The following is a 24,557-nucleotide window of genomic DNA, read 5'->3' on the forward strand; positions in this document are numbered from 1 at the left end:
ATCTCTACTAAAAATAAAAATATTAGCCGGTGACATGCACCTGTAGTCCCAGCTACTCAGGAGACTGGGGAAGGAGAATCGCTTGAACCTGGGAGGTGGAGGTTGCAGTGAACCAAGATTGTGCCACTGTACTCCAGCCTGGAAGACAGAGTGAGACTGTCTAAAAATAAAAGCCAACAAAAAAGTTAGCTGGGCATGGCAACACATGCCTGTAGTCCCAGCTACTGGGGAGGCTGAGGTGGAAGGATCCCTTGAAACCAGGAATTCACAGCTGTGACCTAGCCTGGGTGACAGAGTAAGATCCTGTCTCTCTAAAAAAAATTTAGGGGCCAGGTGCGGTAGCTTACGCCTGCAATCCTAGCACTTTGGGAGGCCGAGGTGGGCGGATCACCTCAGGTCAAGAATTTGAGACCAGTCTGACCAACGTGGAGAAACGCCATCTCTACTAAAAATACAAAATTAGCTGGCCTTGGTGGCACATGCCTGTAATCCCAGCTACTCAGGAGGCTGAGGCAGGAGAATCGCTTGAACGCATAAGCAGAGGATGTGGTGAACCAAGATTGTGTCATTGCACACAAAATTTTTTTTAGTTAAAAAAAGGGCAAATCGGCCGGGCGCGGTGGCTCAAGCCTGTAATCCCAGCACTTTGGGAGGCCGAGGCGGGTGGATCACGAGGTCGAGAGATCGAGACCATCCTGGTCAACAAGGTGAAACCCCGTTTCTACTAAAAATACAAAAAACTAGCTGGGCGTGGTGGCGCGTGCCTGTAATCCCAGCTACTCAGGAGGTTGAGGCAGGAGAATTGCCTGAGCCCAGGAGGCGGAGGTTGCGGTGAGCCGAGATCGCGCCATTGCACTCCAGCCTGGGTAACAAGAGCAAAACTCTGTCTCAAAAAAAAAAAAAAAAAAGGGCAAATCTATTAAGTCAGAAAAATGAGTGGTTGCCTAGGGCTGGGAGGATTAGTGGGAGGGGGAAATGGGGAGTGACTGCTAAAGGGTATGGGATTTCTTTCTGAGGTGGTGAAAATGTTCTAAAACTGACTGTGGTGACAGCTGCACAACTTTGTGAATATGCTAAAAAATGTGAATTATTCATTTGAAGCAGGTAAACTGGATGGTATGTGAATAAAGCTGTTAATAATCTTTCTTTCTTTCTTTTTGAGACAGAGTCTTACTCTGTCGCCCAAGCTGGGAGTGTAGTGGTACGATCTTGACTCACTGCAGCCTCCACCTCCTGGGTTCAAGTGATTCTCCTGCCTCAGCCTCCTGAGCAGCTGGGATTATAGGTGTCAGCCATCACACCCAGCTAATTTTAGTATTTTTAGTAGAAATGGGGTTTCACCATGTTGTCTAGGCTGGTTTTGAACTCCTGACCTCAAGTGATCCGCCCACCTCGGCCTCCCAAAGTGCTGGGATTATAGGTGTGAGATGCCACGCCCATCCTGTTAATAATCTTTTTAAAATATTATTTTGGTTTGTTTTAAGTGTACCTCTATATGGTTCCTTTACTTAGAAATCCTAGAAGTCTGGCTCATGCCTGTAATCCCAGCACTTTGGGAGGCCAAGGTGGGCGGACTGTCTGAACTCAGGAGTTTGAGGCCAGCCTGGGCAACACGGTGAAACCTCGTCTCTACTAAAATACAAAAAATTAGCCAGGCGTGGCAGCGTGATTCTGCAGTCCCAGCTACTCAGGAGGCTGAGGCAGGTGAACTGCAAGAACCCAGAAGGCGGAGGTTGCAGTGAGCTGAGATCTCGCCACTGCACTCCAGCCTGGGTGACAGAGCAAGAAAGAAATTCTAGAAGTCTCCCTGCTGGCCATGTACCAGCATCTAAGCCCCTCACCTGGACAAGCCAAGGCCCTGCAAAGTCAGGCCTGAATCACTTTTCCAGTTTCCCCTTCTATGGCCACCACCCCCACTCCAGCTATAGCAGGCTTTTGCTTTCCTGCTCCTGTGCCCTTCCTCAGACCTGCCCTACACTGGGCTGCCCTGCACTGATCCAGAAGTCTTACTACGTGTTTTTGGTGCCGCTGAAATGCCAGCCCACCCACGACATTTTCTTCCCTGCCTACTCCCTGCAGAACCCATTGCAGTGTATTCAATGTGCTGGTTTGGTTTGGTTCTTCTGTTAGATTGAGAACTCAAAAAATGAGGTTTTATTCATTTGTGTCCCTGGTGCCTAGTTTATGCTCCCACTCTTGTGAGCCTTTTACTTTTTCCTTTTTTTTTTTTTTTTGAGACAGGGTCTTGCTCTGTTGCCCAGGCTGGAGTGCAGTGGCACAATCTCAGTTTACCTCAGCCTCTGCCTCCTGGGCTCAAGTGACCCTCCTACCTCAGTCTCCCTACAGGCATGTACCTAATTTTTTGTAGGAATGGTTTTTTTTTTGAGATGGAATCCCACTCTGTTGCCCAGCCTGGAGTGCAGGGGCGTGATCTTGGCTCACTGCACCCTCCACCTTCAGGATTCATGTGATTCTCCTGCTTCAGCCTCCTGAGTAGCCAGGATTACAGGTGCCCACCACCATGCCTGGGTAATTTTTGTAGTTTTAGTAGGGACAGGGTTTTGCCATGTTGACCAGGCTGGTGGTCTCAAACTCCCTACCTCAAGTGATACACCCACTTTGACCTCCCAAAGTGCTGGGATTATAGGCGTCAGCCACCACACCCAGCAAGATGGGGTTTTGCCATATTGCCCAGGCTGGTCTTGAACTCCTGGGCTCAAGTGACTCATATGTGTTAGCTTCCTAAAGTGCTGGGGGGCCGGGCGCGGTGGCTCAAGCCTGTAATCCCAGCACTTAGGGAGGCCGAGGCGGGTGGATCACGAGGTCGAGAGATCGAGACCATCCTGGTCAACATGGTGAAACCCCGTCTCTACTAAAAGTACAAAAAATTAGCTGGGCATGGTGGCGCATGCCTGTAATCCCAGCTACTCAGGAGGCTGAGGCAGGAGAATTGCCTGAACCCAGGAAGCGGAGGTTGCGGTGAGCTGAGATCGCGCCATTGCAGTCCAGCCTGGGTAACAAGAGCGAAACTCCGTCTCAAAAAATAAAAAATAAAAAAATAAAGTGCTGGGATTATAGGTGTGAGCCACCGCACCTGACCTCGTATTTATTAAATAAACCATGATGGGTGACCTCCACCAATTTTACCTAAACCTGCAGGGTTTCTATATGTCCTAGCGATGGTCAAGGACTCCACAGTGGAACACTGCTTCCTAAGTCAGAGGACTAAGAAACACCCTTTGTGGATGAGGCAGCTGCTTATGTAACACATGCCCAGGGAGCTCTGCTTCCCCTCGACTGTGCTGTGGGTGTGTCTGGACTAGGTTTGCCAGAGAAAGCCCTTGAGAGCCTTGACAAAAACGAATGGAGGGGACAGCAGATTAGTCACAAGGACCTACCTGTAAAGATTGAGCCATGGGACTTAATGGGAATAACACAATTTTGGCTCAGTGTTTTAGTTTCTGATTCCTAAGCAATTATGGGAAATGCTTCAACAAAAAGCTAAGAATCCAGCCACCCATAGCTAACAGCAGTGTTCTGCCACGTACATGAGGCCACTGTGAGCAGCCTGAGTAGTATGGGAGCAGGCCTGCAGAGACAGCTGCCACCCTCACCCACTGCTCCACATAGGAAGGAGGCTCAGGGATGCCAGATATGACACTTTAAAATGAAGACAGATTTTATGATTAGTGTCCCAAGTTTTAACAGCTGGTACCTGACATTCTATTCTTACTCAAAGAACAATAAATCCCCATGTGGCCAAAGGGTTCTCCCAGCTGGGCCTAGAGTCAGGGGAAAAGCCTCTGTTGCTATGTGGATAGCAGAGTGCATGGTTTAAGAGCACTGACTATGGAATTATATCGACCAGGTTTTAATAACACACTTTGTGGCCGGGCGCGGTGGCTCGCACCTGTAATCCCAGCACTTTGGGAGGCCGAGGTGGGTGGATCACGAGGTCAAGAGATCGAGACCATCTTGGTCAACATGGTGAAACCCTGTCTCTACTAAAAATACAAAAAATTAGCTGGGCATGGTGGCGGGTGCCTGTAATCCCAGCTACTGAGGAGGCTGAGGCAGGAAAATTGCCTGAACCCAGGAGGCGGAGGTTGCGGTGAGCCGAGACCGCGCCATTGCACTCCAGCCTGGGTAACAAGAGCGATACTCCGTCTCAAAAAAAAAAAAAAAAAAAAAAACACCATACAGTTTGTGACCTTAGGTAAGTTTTTAACCTTAGCCTTATTTCAACTATAAAATGGGGATAAGGATATAGCACCTGCATTACAGAATTGTTTGAAGACGAGAGGAAATCTGTGCCTAGTACACAGTAAGTGCTCAAGAGATATGAGTTACCCAGAGGAGCCACTGACCAATGCCGTGCTTCTCCATGAGGGCAATGAGGTCGGCCTCGGTGAGCAGCTTGGGCGGGCTGGTCTCCCCATCCACCATCTCTACAGTGCTGGGCTGAAAGCGGAAGCCTTGCTCGTAGACAGGGAGGATCTACAGGGAGCGGCAGGTGCAGCAGTCAGGTGATTCCATCATCACACTCACGCAAAAGAAACCCTCATTTCAAGGAAGATGGTCCCGCTCCACTAGAGAGCTTGGGCTGGCAGCACAACTGTCCTCCCTCTCCCTGGGCCCACCTCTTTATCACCTTGTCACTCCAGTGATCATATGGATACACGTCCAGATAGTTTCGGGCCAGAATCATGAGTCCATGGGCCACAAAGCGTTCCTGAGCGATGTCGATCTCCACTGTGGTCTCCTGCCCCTGAGCGTCCTGGGAGCAGCAAGCCAGGAAATGGCGAACAATAAACTCATACAGTCGCTGTTCATCTCCCTAGGAAGAAAAGAGGAGACTGAAATTATCCCTAGAATATCACATCTCAAGGACAGGAACATCGCTGGTAGCCTTAGCCTAATGTTCTGCAGAGAACAGGCCACACTGCTTCTCAGGCTCTGCACTAACATGGAGTGCCAGGCAAACAATAAAAGAAGGAGAATAGAAAAAGACTAAGATTTCCCCAGCTTTGTGAGAAGCCTACAGATGTAAACAAGCCTAATGGCTCCTGTGCTAGCAGAGCCTGCCCCCAGCTGAGGAAACGACTGAGACTGACAAGCAGAGCTGAGTGGGACACTGCAGTGACGGGGGTGGCACAACTGGGGTGGCAGCAAAGTTTCAGGAGGCAATCAAAACTGAGTCAGTCTTGGGAAGACGGATAGAACTCTAGTTCCAGGGACTGGAAAGGCCACAACGCTCACGGGTCTGCACAGGGGTATGCAGAGGTGAGGCACCTAGGTTGCCTATGAAGTACCAGCAGGAAATCAGCAGGAGCTGATGGAGAGTAGGGACGTGGGCTGGATTAAAAAGGGGGCCCACGATGGTGAGGGATGAAGCGGTCTTTCATGAAAGCCAGGCAGAGGATAGTGAAATGAGAGAGATCTCAAAATCACTTGTTTCTATAATCAGAGCTCACAGAGTAAATTCAAGTCCTACTACTGACCCCCGGCACTTCCATCTGGGTTCCAGCAGGCAGCACATTCAGGGAAACCAACCTGTAAGCTGTTGGTGTATTTGGTTGGGTGAATGGGAGGGTGAGCTTGGTCAGACTTGTTCCCATTGCGTGGGGTGGGACCACCCCGCTCTAGAATGCTCTGGGCAAAGGCCCCCCACCGTGGATCGGGGGTCTGCTGTTCCACCAACACCGTCAGGTTTAAGTCTCTGGGAAAAATGTTTGTTTCTGTTCGGGGATAGCTGATGTACCTAAAACCAAGGCAAACAAACAGAAAAATAAATTGCTAGGCTCACTGACTGGTCTATAAACAACTGAAAGCACCCACTAACACCTGCAAACACCCATCTGATGTAGCCAGCTCTACTGAAGGCAGTCTAGGTTACCTGATCCAGGCAAGTTGAGATGAGACGCACCCCTTCATGGGGTGAAAAGCAGCTAGCTCTCCTGCTAGGACACTCAAAGAAGCCAAAGGAGAAACAAAAGGGACAGCATAGCACAGGATAAAGGCCAGCCGCCTCATAGCCTGGGGTTTCTCATCACTGGCCGCTCTGAGGGTCAGTCTGACAGACCAACCTGGATGTAGCACATGAGCTTCACTGCTCCTGACAAGTTCCACCAGCGTGTGCTTTGAGACTTTTCTTAGAGGATACAAAGAATAACACCGTCCGATAAAACTATACTGTGAACTCCATTTGTTTTTTCTTTTTCTTTTAAGACAATCTTGCTCTGGCGCCCAGGCTGGAGTATAGCGGCATGATCTTGGCTTACTGCGGCCTCCACCTCCCAAGCTCAGGTGATCCTCCTACCTCAGGCTCCTGAAGGGCTGAGACTACAGGTGTGTGGCACCATGTCTGGCTAATTTTCATTTTTTGTAGAGATAGGGTTTTGCCATGCTGCCCAGGTTGGTCTTGAATTCCTGAGCTCAAGCAATCCTCCCACCTAAGCCTCCCAAAGTGCTCGGATTTCAGGTGTGAGCCAGCATACCCAGCCTCTATTTGTAATTTTAAATTGTCAATTAGTCACTTAAGTTACTGAGATAGTTTATATTCTATATTCATAAAAGTCTTCAAAACTCAGTGTTTATTTTATATCTACAGCACAGTCCAATTTGGACAACTTGAATTTCAACTGTTCAGTACATGCAGGCTGGACAGCACAGTTAGAGGACCTCAGTGCTGGGGTATGCATGACTGGGGCGGGGAGGGTTTCACAGGCAAACAACTCTCAAAGGTGCCACTCACTGTCTGCCGCTCACCAGGGCCACAGGGAGACGGCTGGGGAGTCAAAAGTAGTATCTGAATTCACTCTCTGGGTTCTTATATAGAAACAGCTTTTCCATATCAGAAAAGAGAAGTCAAAGTCAAAATCCTGCCTCAGAGCTCAGGTGCTATCTACACAATCTGTTTTTCCCCATAAACTCTATGTCTAAAATATTTCATCCTGATAAAGATGGTTCAAATTCTACTCCCAAATCCATAATATTTACCCTTGAGTGTAGAGCTTCTCAGCAATCCTCATGGTTTCTTTAGCATTTATTCTCAACTTTCGAGAAGCCAGTTTCTCAAGCTCCTGTAAAATGGGTCAACAGCCATGTTAGGTGTACTGCATGGGTCAGGCAGCATAACTCAAATACACAACTCATCTTTAGTCAAGTCTGGCCCCTGTCACTCTAGGTACTTCTGTCAAACGGAGGGGAAAAGACTGCCTGAGAACAATTCCTGGGTCTGCCAGGCAGAGTCAGATCTTAGTCTGGTTCTTAGACTTTAATGTGTGCAGGATTCACCTGGGAAGCAGATAGATTAGGGTCCCTGACCACTGGGGAAGCTGACAGAGCAGGGCTGGGACATAAGCTTAAATCTGCAGAGAGAGAGAGAGAGAGAGAGAGAGAGAGCGAGCGAGCGCGCACGTGCGCGAACACATGCACATGAGGCTTCATGCTAGGGTCTTAGGGTCTTGCTATCTTCAGGCTGATCTTGAACTCCTGGCCTCAAGCAATCCTCACACCTTGGCCTCCCAAAGTGCTAGGATCACAAGCGTGAGCTACCATACCCAACCCCAAAATCCACATTTTTTTTTGAGACGGAGTCTTGCCCTGTGGCTCAGGCTAGAGTGCAGTGGCATGATCTCGATCCGCCACAACTTCCGCCTCCTGGGTTTAGGTGATTTTCTTGCCTCAGACTCCTGAGTAGTTGTGATTGCAGGTGCCCAAACCCATGCCTGGCTAATTTTTGTATTTTTAGTAGAGATGGGGTTTCACCATGTTGGCCTGGCTGGTCTTGAATTCCCGACCTCAGGTGATGTGCCCACCTCAGCCTCCAAGTATTGAGATTACAGGCATGAGCCACCATCCCTGGCCAGAAATCCACACTTTTTTTTTTTGAGACGGAATCTCACTCTGTCGCCCAGGCTGGAGTACAGTGGCATATGATCTCGGCTCAATGCAATCTCTGCCTCCTGGGTTCAAGCAATTCTCCTGTCTCAATCTCCCAAGTAACTGGGATTACAGGAATCCATCATGGCTAGCTAATTTTGTGTTTTTAGTGGAAAACGGGTTTCACCATGTTGGCCGGGCAGGTCTCAAATTCCTGACCTCAGGTGATCTGCCCACCTTGGCCTCCCAAAGTGCTGGGATTACAGGCGTGAGCCACCACATCTGGCCAATAAATATACTTTTTAAACAAGGAGTCTAATATACTGTTCTAACACAGATAGTCTGAGAATCGAACTTTGGGAATACCACCCAGTAAATTCTCTTGGAGGGTAAAAACCCCAGGAGGCCTCCTGGAGGATAACCAGCTGTCCTTTTCCCTAGGTGACAAGCTAACAATGCCAATGTCACACTAAAGCACACTTAACCAGTGAGGACTAAAACATATATGCCTACTATATAAAATCAATGCCTAACTTCCCCCATGCAGTCCCTTCACACACATACATATTTACTGTGGCTTACCCAAGACAAAGAACGCACTGTCCACCAGTCCCTGCATGCTTCTTAGCCTCCATAATTGCTAGCCTGAGTGTTCTGTATGTCCAGCCTTCCGAGTGAATTCTGATAGTAATTTTATTCCAAATTTTCCTGCTAAGTGGTAATTGGGAAGGCACACTCCTAATGCTATTTAGACTTGTGTTCTGTTGGGGTGGCTCTTCCTGGAGTCAAACAATTTGGGAAGCCCTGTTCTAAAGTTGGTTCATATAGCAGATTATTTAAAGTAATATTTACACAGATTATGCAGCAACATGAAAAAAATGGTTGAGTGCAAGCTCTCTATCTAATTACAATGCTGTAAAAATATGCATATTAAAAAACAGGAAGATACCAGTAATTATGTAAGGATAGCAAAGTAGTAAGTTGTCTTTCCCTTTTTTTGCTTCCCAAACCTCATACAAGGCAGTTATATTGCATTTGCTAACTTTTTACCAGTAATTATGTAAGGATAGCAAAGCAGTAAGCTGTCTTTCCTTTTTTCTGTTTCCCAAACCTCATATAAGGCAGTTATCTTGCATTTAACTTAAAAAAAAAAAAAAGCTAAACAGTGGTTGGGTGTGGTGGCCCATGCCTGTAATCTCAGTACTTCGGGAGGCAGAGGCTGGAGAATTACTTGAGACCAGGAGTTTGAGAACAGCCTGAGCAACATAGTGAGAATCCGTCTCTACAAAAAACTTTAAAAATATTTAGCTGGTCATGGTGGCACATGCCCTACAGTCCCAGTTACTTGGGAGGCTGAGGCGGGAGGATCACTTGAGCCCAGGAGTTTGAGTCTACAAAACAAACAAACAAAAATAGTGAGGCTAAATGTGTCTTTCTCAAGTGTTTTTCTTGTGTGGCCTGCTGATGGGTGATATTTCCTTCCACCAGGTCAGAGTCTAGGCAGTAGAACCATGGCCCCAAAACGAAAATAATTGATCCCTCAGTGCCTGAAACAGCCTGTCCAGAACATACCACAGTGTCCAAAGCTTGAGGCCGCCACTTGCTCTTGGGCTTAGATCTGACCTCTACCACAGTTGCCATGGGATCCTAGAAAGCCAGGAAAGCAAAGACCATGTTAATTGTTAGTGCATTATCTCCGAACTTCCTGCGGACAGCACATGCCCATCCTTCCAAATCACTGATCACAAGCTGAACCCACAGTGACAGTCCAAGGGAGTGACCATTTAATGTTGCTTGTAGCTGACAGTATGGTGGACACCATCACTACTGTCCAAATCAAACCAAGACTGTGAAGGGCAATTTCACAAGCCTTAAGGTGCTTCCTCCAGAGCCTATGAAAGCCAACAGCCTATGCATTGCCTGAATATAGTTCTCTATGTACACATGCACAGTGCTCTTTTTGTTGTTATGTTTAAAATATAGAGATGGGGTCTTGCTATGTTGCCCAGGCTGGCCCAGAAGTCCTGGGCTCAAGCAATATTCCTGTCTTAGCCTCCAGAAATGCTGGGATTACAAGCATGAGTCACCATGCTTGGCCCAGTGCTCCTTAAAAAAAAAAAAAAAAAAATACAGTTAGAAATAGGAGAAATTATACAATACAAGCTGGAGACCTTTAATCTTAAAACCAGCCTCATAATTTGTATCACCCATCATGTGTTCCTGCACCACATCCAAGTGAAGGAGAAACAGGGCAGGTCTTTTTATTATTTACTTATTTCATATTTTATTATTAAGTTGGTCCTTTTTTTTTTTTTGAGGCAGTGTCTCATTCTGTCACCCAGACTGAAGTACAGCAGCACAATCATGGCTCACTGCAGCCTCAACCTGCCGGGCTCAGGCAATGCTCTCACCTCAACCTCCCACGTAGATGAAACTATATGCAAGTGATACCACGTCCATCTATTTTGATTTTCTTTTTTGGAGAGATGGGGTTTCACCATGTAACCCAGGCTGGTGATCTTTTTATTTTTTGAGATGGAGTTTCACTCTTGTTGCCTGGGCTGGAGTGCAATGGTGCCATCTCAGCTCACAGCAACCTCCGCCTCCTGCCTTCTCCTGCCTCAGCCTCCGAAACAGCTGGGATTACAGGTGCTTGCCACCATGCCCGGCTAATTTTGTATTTCTAGTAGAGATGGGGTTTCTCCATGTTGGGCAGGTTGGTCTCAAACTCCCAAGCTCAGGTGATACACATACCTCATCCTCCCAAAGTGCTGGGATTACAGGCATGAGCCACCATGTCTGGCGGTGGTCTTTTTATTTAACAAACAATTGTGCAGTGTCACAGAGACTCCCAGTGGTCCAGGGTCAAAAGGTGGAGTGAGAGAGAGATGGGGAAGGCAGTATGGTCTGCAAAAGGGTCAGGGACACACTGGAATCCAGTTGTGCCATGCCATGTACAGTCTCACATGTCTGTGGGTAAGTCACTCTCTCTTTAGCTTCCTCTTCTGGAAAATGGGGATGCTATTACTGCCTTCACAGGCATTATCAGGATTAAACAAAACGACACATAATAAAGTGTGCCTGATCCATACCAGGTGCTGCACAGTTATCACTCCCCTTGCCTAATTAGTAACAAATCCGCCAGTGGGCTACAGCCAAGAAGCACACATGAATTAAGCATAGAGAGCTCAGAATTTTACTTAAGCATGACTCTGTGCGGCCTCTGGGTCAAACCAAGCTGTTATGTGCTGACTAATAGAAAGTAGACAACCAGCCCAAGGGCCAGGAAACATTAGGGTGAGTCCCAACTCTGCCACCGACCAGCCTATGGCCTGGGCCAGTCTTGCTCCCTTCTATGGCACATGGGTGTCCCACCTACTCCCCAACCCTCTCCTGAGTCATTCCAACCTCTGCTCAAATGTCACCCTGTCCCTCCAGCCTTTCTCTATCCCTTTATGTTGCTTTATTTTCTTCCTAGCTTTTATCAATATATAAAATTAACCCATTAATTTGTGACTTTCACCTCTCTAGATTTCCTCATGCAACCAATAAAGAGGGGGCTGAACCAAATGCTGTCCACTCTCTCCTAGCTCTTTAAGTCCATGATCTGGACTGGTCTAGTAGATCCTTGCTAATTTCTGGTGACAGTATATGCCACAAGGTGGGAGTTCAACTATACATTTCTCAAATTTTCTGATTTTATCTAAAAATAATGCAGATCCTTCCATTCTTTTAGTGCTGTTTTCATGGGGTTCTAGTCTTATTGGTCCCCAAAAAGTGATCCCCCCTGAGATGCAAACTTAAAGCTAAATTCCAATGGGAGAATGTGACAGGATCGCCTCTGCCAACAGATGGGGAGTGGCTTGGGAGGTGTGCAGAATGTTTCCTAGATGATCAGGGTCTGAAGGACATCTTACCTCCATACACAACTGATAGAGAACTAGGCACGCCGTGTGGTTAAAGAGTCGATGCCTTTTCCAGTTGAATTCTACGATACCATCTTTGTGGTCATGAGTTACTGTATTAAGGAGAGACAAACAGAAAGGCTGTATCTCAGAGAAGCCACATGATGTGACAGATAGAAGGTATATTATGGTGAAAGTCAAAGGAGTATTGAATAGAGAGGAGTTTCTGGATAAGAAAGGGAACTTTAAGTGGATTGTAATGGGCCCGGGAAGACGACAGCAAGACTAAAATAAATCACATCTTTATTATTGCTATTTTTTTTTCTTTTTTTTTTGAGACGGAGTTTCGCTCTTATTACCCAGGCAATGGAGTACCCAGTGCAATGGAGCGATCTCAGCTCACCACAACCTCCGCCTCCTGGGTTCAGGCGATTCTCCTGCCTCAACCTCCTGAGTAGCTGGGATTACAGGCATGCGTCATCATGCCCAGCTAATTTTTTGTATTTTTAGTAGATAGAGAGGGGGTTTCACCATGTTGACCAGGATGGTCTTGATCTCTTGACCTCGTGATCCACCCACCTCGGCCTCCCAAAGTGCTGAGATTACAGGCGTGAGCCACCGCGCCCGGCTGCTATTTTTTTTTTTTTTTTCCCGAGACGGAGTTTCACTCTTGTTACCCAGGCTGGAGTGCAATGGCGCGATCTCGGCTCACCGCAAACTCTGCCTCCTGGGTTCAGGCAGTTCTCCTGCCTCAGCCTCCTGAGTAGCTGGGATTATAGGCACGCGCCACCATGCCCAGCTAATCTTTTGTATTTTTAGTAGAGACGGGGTTTCACCACGTTGACCAGGTTGGTCTCGATCTCTCGACCTTGTGATCCACCCGCCTCAGCCTCCCAAAGTGCTGGGATTACAGGCTTGAGCCACCGCGCCCGGTCGCTATTTTTTTTTTTTTTACAGAGTTTTGCTCTGTCACCCAGGCTGGAGTGCAATGGTGCGATCTCAGCTCACTGCAACCTCCGCCTCCCAGGTTCAAGCAAATCTCCTGCCTCAGTCTCCTGAGTAGCTGAGATTATAGGCGCATGCTACCACGCCCAGCTAATTTTAGTATTTTTAGTAGAGATGGGGTTTCACCACGTTGTCCAGGCTGGTTTTGAACTCCTGACCTCAAGTGATCTGCCTGCCTCAGCCTCCCAAAGTGCTGGGATTACAGGTGTGAGTCACTGTGCTTGGCCTAGCATTGCTATTAATGCTCACAGTCCCCCACCTTAATATTGGGCCTATAGGTCCCAGGCCATAACCCTTACCCCAGGCCCTACCTTTAATCCTGTGGAAGATTTCTGGTACAAAAGCCTGAATGGCTTTGAACCGCTCCACCACAAAGCCAAGTGTGGGGAACTGGCAGCTGCCATAACTGATGAGCTGCTCTGCCAGCACCTCAGGAAAAATCTTCTGAAGCCGCAGGGTCTGGAACCTAGTAAAGGCAGCTCCTGAGAGTGAAGAAAGGAGACAATTACGGATGATGAGAGGCCAGGGCTGGCTGAACACATCTACATCGAGCCCAGTTTTAGTCCCAAAACACAACATTAACATGGTCATAAGAGGGGTCCGCCCAGCTCCTCACCGATCCTCAGGTCCAGCTCCTGCCTCACATCCACAGCATCGCTCACCCTCTGATCAGGCTCGGTCAGGTTTTCACAGGCTGTCCTGACAGCATGGGGTGTAATCTCAGAGAATCGGGCTCGCAACACCTGCAGACTGGGCTTTACTGCAGAACACAAGGCGTTACCAAGGTCAAAGTCAAATCACACTGCCCTCCATCATACAGGGCTCACTTTTCTTAAACTACCTTGAAATAAAGGTAAAGTAGCCGTGAGGTGCCCAATTTACCTATTAGGTTAAATCAATGGTGTACAGTGATAAGGAGGAAAAACACCATAACCTTTAAACTGAGTGTGTCGTCAGAAATAGTGATGGACTCACAGACCAGGAGGGAGAGTATCTGCAGAGGAACGCATCCATGGCCCACTTGCACAGACAAAGGAGAATACTCTATTTATGGAATTCTGAAGTAGAGAAAGTCAGCAGCAGCAGCACTTACCCGCCTTACATACGTGGATAATCTCAAAACCAATGTTTTCACCTTCTCTATCACAGTCAGTCCAGATCACCAAAGCCTGGCACTGGCGAGTCTCTCGCTCCAGAGTTTTCTGAAGTTCATAGTGGAATAAGTGGTGAGAACAGAATTGCAGAACAGTGATTTGACACCTCTATGCTAAGGGGATCTGACCTAGGTTAATGCTGTTCTTGGACTGTGCCAATTTGGCGAGGGAAAGAGATCAGAGAAAACCGCTCTCATTGGTGCTAATGATGACACAACTCCTCAGAACCGTAAATGAATTTCTAGAATAGAGGATTTAATATAATTTCCCCAATATGACAAAACTTAAAATTCAGCTCTAACACACACACACAGACACACACACCCCCTTGAGAGGTTTTGATTATGAAATGAATGAAAATGAATCTCAATTGAGTTTCATCCAATGGTTTCTCAGTTCTCAGTAAATTAACTATGCATGCCCTGACTGCTTGACAACCGGTAATTTACTGTCAAACAGGTATTTATACTTTGTAGCCTCTTCCATCTAACGAGGCGGGGGAGATGGTGGCTACACTAATAATTTACAATACTTATTCCTAGGATCATTTTTTGAGATGGGGTCTCACTTTCTTATCAGGCTGGAGTGTGGTGGTGCAATCACAGCCCACTGCAGCCTTGACCTCCTCCTGCCTCCTGGGCTCATGTAATCCTCTTTCATCAGCCTTACTAGAGATGGGACTATAGGCGTACATCACCATGCTTGGTTAATTTTTTTTTTTTGGGGGGGGGCGGGGGAGAGACAGGGTCTCACTATGTTGCCAAGGCTTGTCTCAAACTCCTGGGGTTCATGTGATCCTGGCTTGGCCCCACAAAGTGCTGGGATTACAGGTGTGAACCACCATGTCCAGCCCTTATACCTAGGATTTAAACAACTACTATTCATAAAAAAATGCTTACTTCAGTTCCTTGGCCACTTAGCCATATTTATACAATGAGTGCAAACTAGCTTTTTAAATAATGGTAGTGAGTTTGGTGGAAAACCTTATCTCCAAATGCCAATTTATTGAAAATACAGAAATCATTCCATTTGACTCTTTGCAGTTGTTCAGTGCCATATGTCTTCCAAAAGATCTTACCTTGATGTCAACAAAATTCTCTGGGCAGTACTTTTCAATTTCTGCTTCAAAGAGGACAAGAGGGTTGCAGCTCTGCCTAGAAATGAAAACAGAGTCCCAACTCAGTACATGATGGACAGCCCTCGAACCTAATGACAGCAAACTGTTTCAATGGGCTCATGGTGGATCCCCAATAAAAAAGGTCCCGGGGAATTGAAATAAGGCTATGACCCTCTACATGACACACTGTGAATAGGACTGAGAAGATGGCATTCTAGAGTCCTTTCACAGGTAAATGCAATCCAATGGCTGCATAAAAAAGGTCTGGTAATTTTGAGGAAACACCAAAAGTAACTGCTTAAAGATTTAATAAAAATTCACAATGGATCAGATAATGCTAGGTCATCTTAGTATTATAAATTACCAAGGCACAGTGGCTCACACATGTAATCCTAGCACTTTGGGAGGCCAAGGCAGGGTTTGAGACCAGCCTGGGCAACACAGTGAAACTCCATCTCTACTACAATAGAAAAAATTAGCTGGGTGTGGTGGCACACAGCTGTGGTACCAGTTACTTGGGAAACTGAGGCACAAGACTCACTTTTACACAGGAGACAGAGGCTGCAGTGAGACAAGATTGGGCCACTGCACTCTAGCCCATAGCCTGGGCAACAGAGCAAGACTCTGTCCCCACCCCTCCCCGACCAAAATTACCCAGTAAGATCAACATGCCTCAAAATTCCTGTGCAATTTCACAACTTACTATAATCTGAAAGTCCTTCCCTTGAGAATTGTACTGACCATTTTCGAAACTGCATCTGGAAATCATGAGCCAGTAAATGTCCAGAAACTGAAGTCATTACCATGGTAACATTCTGAATAATGACAAAATTCAAAATTCAGTTAGTCTTTTTGCAGTTATATTTTGCCAAGTCATTCAAATGAGAGGGAGGAACTTCTATTAAAGGCATTTAAAACACACAAACAAACATTGGGAAGGAACAAACATTAATACAGCTCTTCAAAGCCAAAAGCCATAGGAATACAGTCATCGTTCTAATTCTAGTACCATGATGCCTTTTGTATCACTTAAATTTTCCTCAAACTATTGTATATTAGCTTTTTTTTTTGGCAATAAAGAGCTGAGATGAGACCATATTTTACTAAAAAGAGACTTCCTCATAAATTATAAAGTGATCACCTATAACCAGTTATCTTTAAGTTAACAATTGTTATTCTTTTTTTTTTTTTTTTTTTTTTTTTTGAGACGGAGTTTCGCTCGTTACCCAGGCTGGAGTGCAATGGCGCAATCTCGGCTCACCGCAACCTCCGCCTCCTGGGTTCAGGCAATTCTCCTGCCTCAGCCTCTGGAGTAGCTGGGATTACAGGCACGCACCACCATGCCCAGCTAATTTTTTGCACCTTTAGTAGAGACGGGGTTTCACCATGTTGACCAGGATGGTCTCGATCTCTTGACCTCGTGATCCACCCGCCTCGGCCTCCCAAAGTGCTGGGATTACAGGCTTGAGCCACCGCGCCCGGCAACAATTGTTATTCTTAAGACAGTGACATATTATATATGACTATGCTACTTTCTCTTGCTTATGATAGAAATATTTTAGCACCTACCTGGCCGTACAGGTGATAATCAAATTCATAGATCTTGTTGAATTTTGAAAGTCCTTCTCTCTATAAAACAAAAATAAGTAAAAAACATAAATTACATATTTAAAATAATGGATTCCTCAGCATAAAGATTAAGCAAAACTCCAGTAAGTGGGGATATTAAAACTGTGATACTCTTTCCTATAGATAAAAACTAGGCAGCTTGACAAGGCAGCTCACGCCTGTAATCTCAGCACTTTGGGACACTGAGGCGAGGATCCTTTGAGGCTAAAAGTTCAAGACCACCCTAGGCAACATAGTGAGACCCCATTTCTGCAAAAATAAAAATAAAAGAACTGGAATCCAGTCTACAAAGCATTTTTTCAGCCATGATTATGGACGAACGAGACCCTCTCTGAGTAGATCCCTCCCACCAAGGCATTAAAAGCAGTAATGCCTGTGAGTTTTATATCAACACTAAATGGAAGACAAGAGAAGAGCTGAGTAGGAACTGGGGAAACACTGAAAAGCAAAGAAGGATGAGTACTGGAAGATTCTCCCTTAGCCGCAAAAAAACAATTTTCTTTTCTTTTCTTTTTTTTTTTTTAAGATGGAGTTTCACTCTTGTTATCCAGGCTGGAGTGCAATGGCGCGATCTTGGCTCACCGCAACCTCTGTCTCCTGGGTTCAAGCAATTCTCCCGCCTCAGCCTCCCGAGTAGCTGGGACTACAGGCGTGTACCACCATGCCCAGCTAATTTTTGTATTTTTAGTAGAGACGGGGTTTCACCATGTTGACCAGGATGGTCTCGATCTCCTGACCTCGTGATCCACCCGCCTCGGCCTCCCAAAGTGCTGGGATTACAGGCTTGAGCCACTGCGCCCAGCAAAAAAACAATTTTCATATGTGTAACACTAAATGAGGTCTTCGTTGAGGCATAATGGCAATGCCCTTTTTTTTCTGAGACAGAATCTCACTCTGTCACCCAGGCTGGAGTGTAATGATGCGATCCTGGTGCACCACAACCTCCATCTCCAGGGTTCAAGTGATTCTCCTGCTTCAGCCTCCCGAGTAGCTGGAATCACAGGTGCCTGCCACCGTACCCAGGTAATTTTTTTTTTGAGACAGAGTCTCACTCTGTCAACCAGGCTAGAGTGCAATGGCACGATCTTGGCTCGCTGCAACCTCTGCCTCCTGGGTTCAAGTGATTCTCCTGCCTCAGCCATCTCCTGAGTAGCTGGAACTACAGGCGCATACCACCACACCTTAAGTTTTTACATTTTTTAGTAGAGACGGGGTTTCGCCATGTTGGCCAGGATGGTCTCAATCTCCTGATCTTGTGATCCGCCCACCTCGGCCTCTCAAAGTGCTAGGATTACAGGCATGAGCCAACATGCCTGGCCCTAATTTTTGTATTTTTAGTAGAGATGTGGTTTTGCCATGTTGGCCAGGCTGGTCTCAAACTTCTGACCTCAAGTGACCTGCCTGCCTAGGCCTCCCAAAGTGCTGGGACTATAGGCGTGAGCCACCACGCCCAGGCGGTCATATGAAAATAATTTTTTTTTGAGATCCAGTCTCACACTGTTGTCCAGGCTATATCTTGGCTCACTGCAACCTCAGCCTACTAAGTTCAAGCAATTCTCCTGCCTTGGCCTCTCAAGTAGTTAGGATTACAGGCATTCGGCACCATGCCTAATTTTTTTTATATTTTTAGTAGAGACGGGGTTTCATTATGTTAGCCAGGCTGGTCCCAAGCTCTTGACCTTGTGATGTGCCCACCTTGACCTCCCAAAGTGCTGGGATTACAGGCGTGAGCCACCACACTGGGCCATGACAATTCTTAAGAAAGAAATCATTTTTGTTATCTGTCAATAAGAGTTCATCTTGTTCCAACAAAAGAAAATCCCCTCTACAAATTCCATTTGCTAGTTAAGCTTTTTCAGTAACAGAGAATAGAAAAATCATCTAATCTAATGGTTTCTGAATTCTTTTTAAGAAAGCACTGTAGCCTTCTGAAATTCTGATAAGGACTCTGATAAGTAACAAGATCAAAGTACTGTGGCTGCAACAAGGCTGATTTCTGCTAATCCAACCTCTCCCAGTCCAGCCCTAAGTGACTCTTGAGAACACAGTATGTTCCCAATGGTCCAACCCTCTCCGGATACTTGTCTAATAACTTGTCTGAGATCATAGGTCCAGGGCTCTCCCAAGACAGCCCGTTGTACTAATGGACAGTCTTGACAACTTAAAATGTTTTTCCTGGCCAGGCGCAGTGGCTCACACCTGTAATCTGAACACTTTGGGAGACCAAGTCGAGTGGATCACTCGAGCCCAGGAGTTCAAAACCAGCCTGGGTAATATGGTAAAACCTATCTCAAAATAAATAAATAAATAAATAATAGCTGGGTGTGGTGGCACGTGCCTATGATCCCAGCTACTAAGGAGGCATGAAACTGCGGAGGTTGAGGCTGCAGTGAGCCACAATCGTGCCACTGCACACTAGCCTGGGTGAGACTCTTGTCTCAAAAAATAAAATAAATCCCAGCACTTCGGAAGGCTGAGGGACCTGAGGTCAGAAGTTTGGGACCAGCCTGGCCAACATGGTGAAACCCTGTTTCTGAGAAAAATACAAAAATTAGCCAGGAATGGTTGTGGGCACCTGTAATCCCAGCTACTCGGGAGGCTGAGGCAGGAGAACTGCTTGAACCTGGGAGGTGGAGGCTGCAGTGAGCCAAGATTGTGCCACTGCACTCCAGCCTGGGCAATAGAGCAAGACTCAGTATTAAAAAAAAAAAAGAAAAAAAAATTCACTGAAAACTGAAAAATTCTCTGATGTAAAATAGATTCCTCCCAGAGAGTTCTGGGTAAATGGGTATTTCATCTGCCATTTGGGTTTCTCATGTCTAATAAGGGCTTTGCCTGAAACGGCTACCTCCATCCCTCCCATTCCCTGTCCCTGCGCTGGGCCCCATAGGGGAGACAAAAAAAAAAAAAATTAAAAATAAATAAAGACTATACTTTCAGGGATCGTTTCTATAGTTTGTTACTAGAGAAGTTTCTCTGAACGTGTACAGCACAGAACGGGAAAAAATTTTTGCAATCTACCCATCTGACAAATGGCTAATATCCAGAACCTACAAAGAACTAAAATAGATTTACAAGTTAAAAACAAGCCCATTCAAAACTGGGTGAAGGATATGAACAGACACTTTACAAAAGAAGACATGTATGAGTCCAACAAACATGAAAAAATGCTCATCATCATGGGTCATTAGAGAGATGCAAATTAAAACTACATTGAGGCTGGGCGTGGTGGCTCACGCCTGTAATCCTAGCACTTTGGGAGGCCGAGGTGGGTGGATCACCTGAGGTCAGGAGTTCAAGACCAGCCTGGCCATCATGGTGAAACCCCATCTTAAAAAAAAAAAAAAAAAAAAAAAAAAAAAAAAAAAAAAAAACTACATTGAGATACCATCTCATGCCAGTTAGAATGGTGATCATTAAAAAATCTGGAGTCAACAGAGGCTAGAGAGGATGTAGAGAAATAGGAGCACTTTTACAATGTTGGTGGGAGTGTAAATTAGTTCCACCATTGTGGAAGACAGTGTGGCGATTCCTCAAGGACCTAGAAATAGAAATTTCATTTGACCCAGCAATCCCATTACTGGGTATATATCCAAAGGATTATAAATCATTCTATTATAAGGACATATGCACAAGAATGTTCATTGCGGCACTGTTTATAATAGCAAAGATTTCGAACCAACCCAAATGCCCATCAATGATAGACTAGACAGGGAAAATGTGGCACATACATACCATGGAATACTATGCAGTCATAAAAAACGATGAGTTCATGTCCTTTGTAGGGACATGGATGAACCTGGAAACCGTCAATCTCAGCAAACTGACACAAGAACAGAAAATCAAACACTGCATGTTCTCACTCATAGGTGGGTGTTGAACAATGAGAACACATGGACACAGGGAGGGGAGCATCACACACTGGGGTCTGTTGTGGGTGGAACGAGGGGAAGGACAGAAGGGGGTGGGGAGTTAGGGAGGGATAACATGGGGAGAAATGTCAGATATAGGTGATGGGGAGGAAGACAACAAACCATATTGTCATATATGTACTTATGCAACAATCTTGCATGTTCTTCACTGTACCCCAAAACCTAAAATGCAATAAATATATATATAAAATACATACATACATAAGGCTGGGTGCAGCGGCTCATACCTGTAATCCCAGCACTTTGGGAGACCGAGGTTGGTGGATCACGAGGTCCAGAGATCTAGACCATCCTGGCTAACACAGTGAAACCTCGCCTCTACTACAAATACAAAAAATTAGCCAGGTGTGGTGTCACATCACAGCTACTCGGGACGCTAAGGCAGAGAATCGCTTGAATCCAGGAGGCAGAGACTGCAGTGAGCCAAGATCGCTCCACTGCACTCCTGCCTGGGCGACAGGGTGAGACATTGTCTCAAAAAAATAAATAGGCTGGGCGCAGTGGCTCACACCTGTAATCCCAGCACTTTGGGAGGCCAAGGTGGGCAGATCACAAGGTCAGGAGTTCAAGACCAGCCTGGTCAACAGAGCGAAACCCCGTCTCTACTAAAAATACAAAAATTAGACGGACATGATAGTGTATGTCTTTAGTCCCAGCTACTCGGGAGTCTGAGGCAGAAGAATGGCTTGAACCCAGGAGGCAGAGGTTGCTGTGAGCCAAGATTAAGCCACTGCACTCCAACCTGGGCAACAGAGTGAGACTTTGTCTCAAAAACAACAACAACCATAAATAAATAAATAAAATAAAATGTTTATCCTGATATTTCTTTCTTTCTTTTCTGAGACAAAGTTTTGCTCTTGTTGCCCACGCTAAAGTGCAGTGGTATGATCCTGGCACTACAACCTCTGCCCACGGGGTCCAAGCGATTCTCCTGCCTCAGCCTCCCATGTAGCTGGGATTACAGGTGCCCCTCACCACGCCTGGCTATTCTGTATTTTTTTGGCAGAGGCGGGGTTTCACTATGTTGGCCAGGCTGGTTTCAAACTCCCGACCTCAAGAGATCCACACGCCTCAGCCTCTCAAAGTACTGGGATTATAGTCATGAGCCACACATAGCACCCAGCCGCCTGGCTGACTTTTATATTTTTTTTCTAGAGGAGTCTCACTATGTTACCCAGGCTGGTCTCAAATTCGTGGGCTTAAGTGATCCTCCTGCTTTAGCCTCTGAAAGTGCTGGGACTACAGGAATAAACCACTGTGCCCAGCCTCTCTATATATTAGATCTCTAATAATTTTTTTTTTTTGAGACAGAGTTTCGCTCTTGTTACCCAGGCTGGAGTGCAATGGGACGATCTCGGCTCACCGCAACCTCCGCCTCCTGGGTTCAGGCAATTCTCCTGCCTCAGCCTCCCGAGTAGCTGGGATTACAGGCACATGCCACCATGCCCAGCTAATTTTTTTGTATTTTTAGTAGAGACGGGGTTCACCATGTTGACCAGGATGGTCTCGATCTCTTGACCTCATGATCCACCCGCCTCGGCCTCCTAAAGTGCTGGGATTACAGGCTTGAGCCACCGCGCCCGGCAGATCTCTAATAATTTATCATAAGGAAGTATAATTTACTTTACCATTCCATTACTAAATGCTTGTTATTTCCAATGTTTCACTGTCATAAAGTGGAAGGACCATCACTTGATTCTGATTTGTGTGCGTCTCTAAGCCCTAACTCCTCGATCAGAACTTAAGTCCCTTAAAGGCAGGGCAAGGTAGCTCATGCCTGTAATCCCAACACTTTGGAAGGCCCAGGCAGGTGGATCATCTGAGGTCAGGAGTTCAAGACTAGCCCGGCCAACATGGTGAAACCCTGTCTCAACTAAAAATGCAAAAAAATTAGCTGGGTGTGGTGGCGAGTGCCTGCAATCCCAGCTACTTGGGAGGCTGAGGCAGGAGAATCACTTGAACCCAGGATGCAGAGGTTGCACTGAGCTGAGATTGCACCACTGCACTCCAGCCTGAGCGACAAGAACAAAACTCAATTTAAAAAAAAAAAAAAAAAAAAAGAGGCCAGATTGTGTCATTCAATGCATATTTACCATGTGATTTCTATAGAGTAGACTGTTTCAGGGATAAACAAATCAATGATAAATAAATGCCTGGGGTGGTTCGCTTGAGACTAGGAGTTCCAGATCAATCTGTACAAGGGTGAAACCCTGTTTCTACAAAAAAAAAAAAAAAAAAAAAAAAAAAGCCTGGTGTGTGGTGACATGCGCCTGTAGTCCCAGCTACTCAGGAGGCTGAGATAGGAGGAGTGCTTGAGCCCTGGGAGATGGAGGTTACAGTGAGCTGAAATCATGCCACTGCACTCCAGCCTGAGTGACAGAGCAAGACCTTGTCTCAAAAATAAAATAGGCTGGGAGTGGTGGTTCACGCCTGTAATGCCAGCACTTTGGAAGGCCAAGGCAGAAAGATCACCTGAGGTCAGGAGGTCAAGACCAGCCTGACCAACTTGGTGAAACCCCATCTTTGCTAAAAATACAAAAATTAGCTGAGTGTGGTGGCATGTGCTTATAACACCAGTTACTCAGGAAGTTGAGGCACGAGAATGGCTTGAGTCCGGGAGACAGAGGCTGCAGTAAGCTAACATTGTGTCACTGCACTCCAGCCTGCGTGAAAAAGTAAAACTATCTCCAAGAAACCCACAGTATTCCAGGAATAAGTACCCAAATTGCAAAACCATAATGAGCTTTTACCTTTTAAACTGATTGCTTCTATCATTGCCTTCCTCTCCAATCCCTCTGCTCCTACTCAAACCTACTTGGAGTTTAAGGTCCTGATCTCTCACATGGAGAGCTGTATCTCTAGCCTTTCACTCTTCAAACTCTCTACTGCCAGACTGACTTTATGGAAATACAAATATGAGCCAGGTGTGGCTCACAACTGTAATCCCAGGATTACAAGGAGGCTGAGGTGGGCTAATCAGTTGAGGTCAGGGGTTTGAGACCAGCCTGGTCAACATGGTGAAACCCCATCTCTACTAAAAATACAAAAAATTAGCCAGGTGTGGCGGTGCATGCCTGTAATCTCAGCTACTCAGGAGGCTGAGCCAGGAGAATTGATTGAACCTGGGAGGCAGATGTTGCAGTGAGCCAAGATCATGCCATTGCACTTCAGCCTGGGTGACAGGGCAAGACTCCATGTCAAAAAAACAAAAACAAAAGCCACACACACACACACAAATGACCCCATTATGCCCTAACTTAAAAAACCTACATAGCTCATCTTGATGCAGAAAAAGCGTCTGACCAAAATTAAAAACGCTTCATGATAAAAACACAACAAACTAGGAATAAAAAGAAACTTCTTTGATGTGATAAAGGACATTTACTAAAAACCCATACCTAACATCACACTTGAGGGTGAAAGACTGAAAGCTTTTTCTTTAAGATCAGAAACAACACAGGAATACTTGTTTTTGCCCTTGCTATTTAACACTGTAGTAGAAGTTCTGGCCAGAACAATTAGTCGAGAAAAAGAAATAAAAAATGTTCAAGTTGGAAAGAAAGAATTAAAACTATCTCTATTCATAGAACATGATATTTTTTCTTTTTTTTTTGAGGTCTCGCTCTGTCATCCAGGCTGGAGTGAAGTGGCACAATCTCCGCCTCCAGGTTCAGGTGATTCTCCTGCCTCAGCCTTCTGAGTAGTAAGGAATACAGGCATGTGCCACCATACCCAGCTAATTTTTGTATTTTTAGTAGAGAAGGGGTTCCACCATGTTGGCCAGGCAATCTCAAACTCCTAACCTAAAGTGATCCTGCCCATCTCGGCCTCCCAGAGTGCTGGGATCACAGGCATGAGCCACCATATTCGGCAATTTTTTTTTTTTTTTTTTTTTTTTGAGACAAAGCCTTGCTCTGTTACCTAGGCTGGA

General features: G+C 46.0%; 1 protein-coding gene and 1 pseudogene across 8 annotated transcripts in view; one reads left to right on the top strand and one right to left on the bottom strand.

Moving 5' to 3' along the window:
- The window catches only part of TOP3A (DNA topoisomerase III alpha), a 52,633-nt gene that overhangs the window by 18,257 nt on the left and 9,819 nt on the right, over positions 1–24,557 (bottom strand). For 4 of the 8 annotated variants that reach the window (XM_074388244.1, XM_074388245.1, XM_074388243.1 and 1 more), the window contains exons 2-13: positions 16,635–16,694; positions 15,807–15,880; positions 15,027–15,102; positions 13,888–13,996; positions 13,411–13,554; positions 13,106–13,276; positions 11,802–11,902; positions 9,457–9,531; positions 7,000–7,082; positions 5,554–5,761; positions 4,652–4,837; positions 4,368–4,497 (exon numbers count right to left, since the gene is read on the bottom strand). In XM_074388244.1, coding sequence (XP_074244345.1) covers positions 4,368–4,497; positions 4,652–4,837; positions 5,554–5,761; positions 7,000–7,082; positions 9,457–9,531; positions 11,802–11,902; positions 13,106–13,276; positions 13,411–13,554; positions 13,888–13,996; positions 15,027–15,102; positions 15,807–15,880; positions 16,635–16,694 — 1,417 coding nt within the window. The remainder of the gene's footprint in view (positions 1–4,367; positions 4,498–4,651; positions 4,838–5,553; positions 5,762–6,999; positions 7,083–9,456; positions 9,532–11,801; positions 11,903–13,105; positions 13,277–13,410; positions 13,555–13,887; positions 13,997–15,026; positions 15,103–15,806; positions 15,881–16,634; positions 16,695–24,557) is intronic. The other 4 variants (XM_074388246.1, XM_074388247.1, XM_074388248.1 and 1 more) reach the window with 1 other exon arrangement.
- Positions 19,619–19,723, top strand: LOC120366929 (small nucleolar RNA U3; annotated as a pseudogene).

Source organism: Saimiri boliviensis, chromosome 17 (genome assembly GCF_048565385.1).
Source record: "Saimiri boliviensis isolate mSaiBol1 chromosome 17, mSaiBol1.pri, whole genome shotgun sequence".
Taxonomy (NCBI): Eukaryota; Metazoa; Chordata; class Mammalia; order Primates; family Cebidae; genus Saimiri; species Saimiri boliviensis.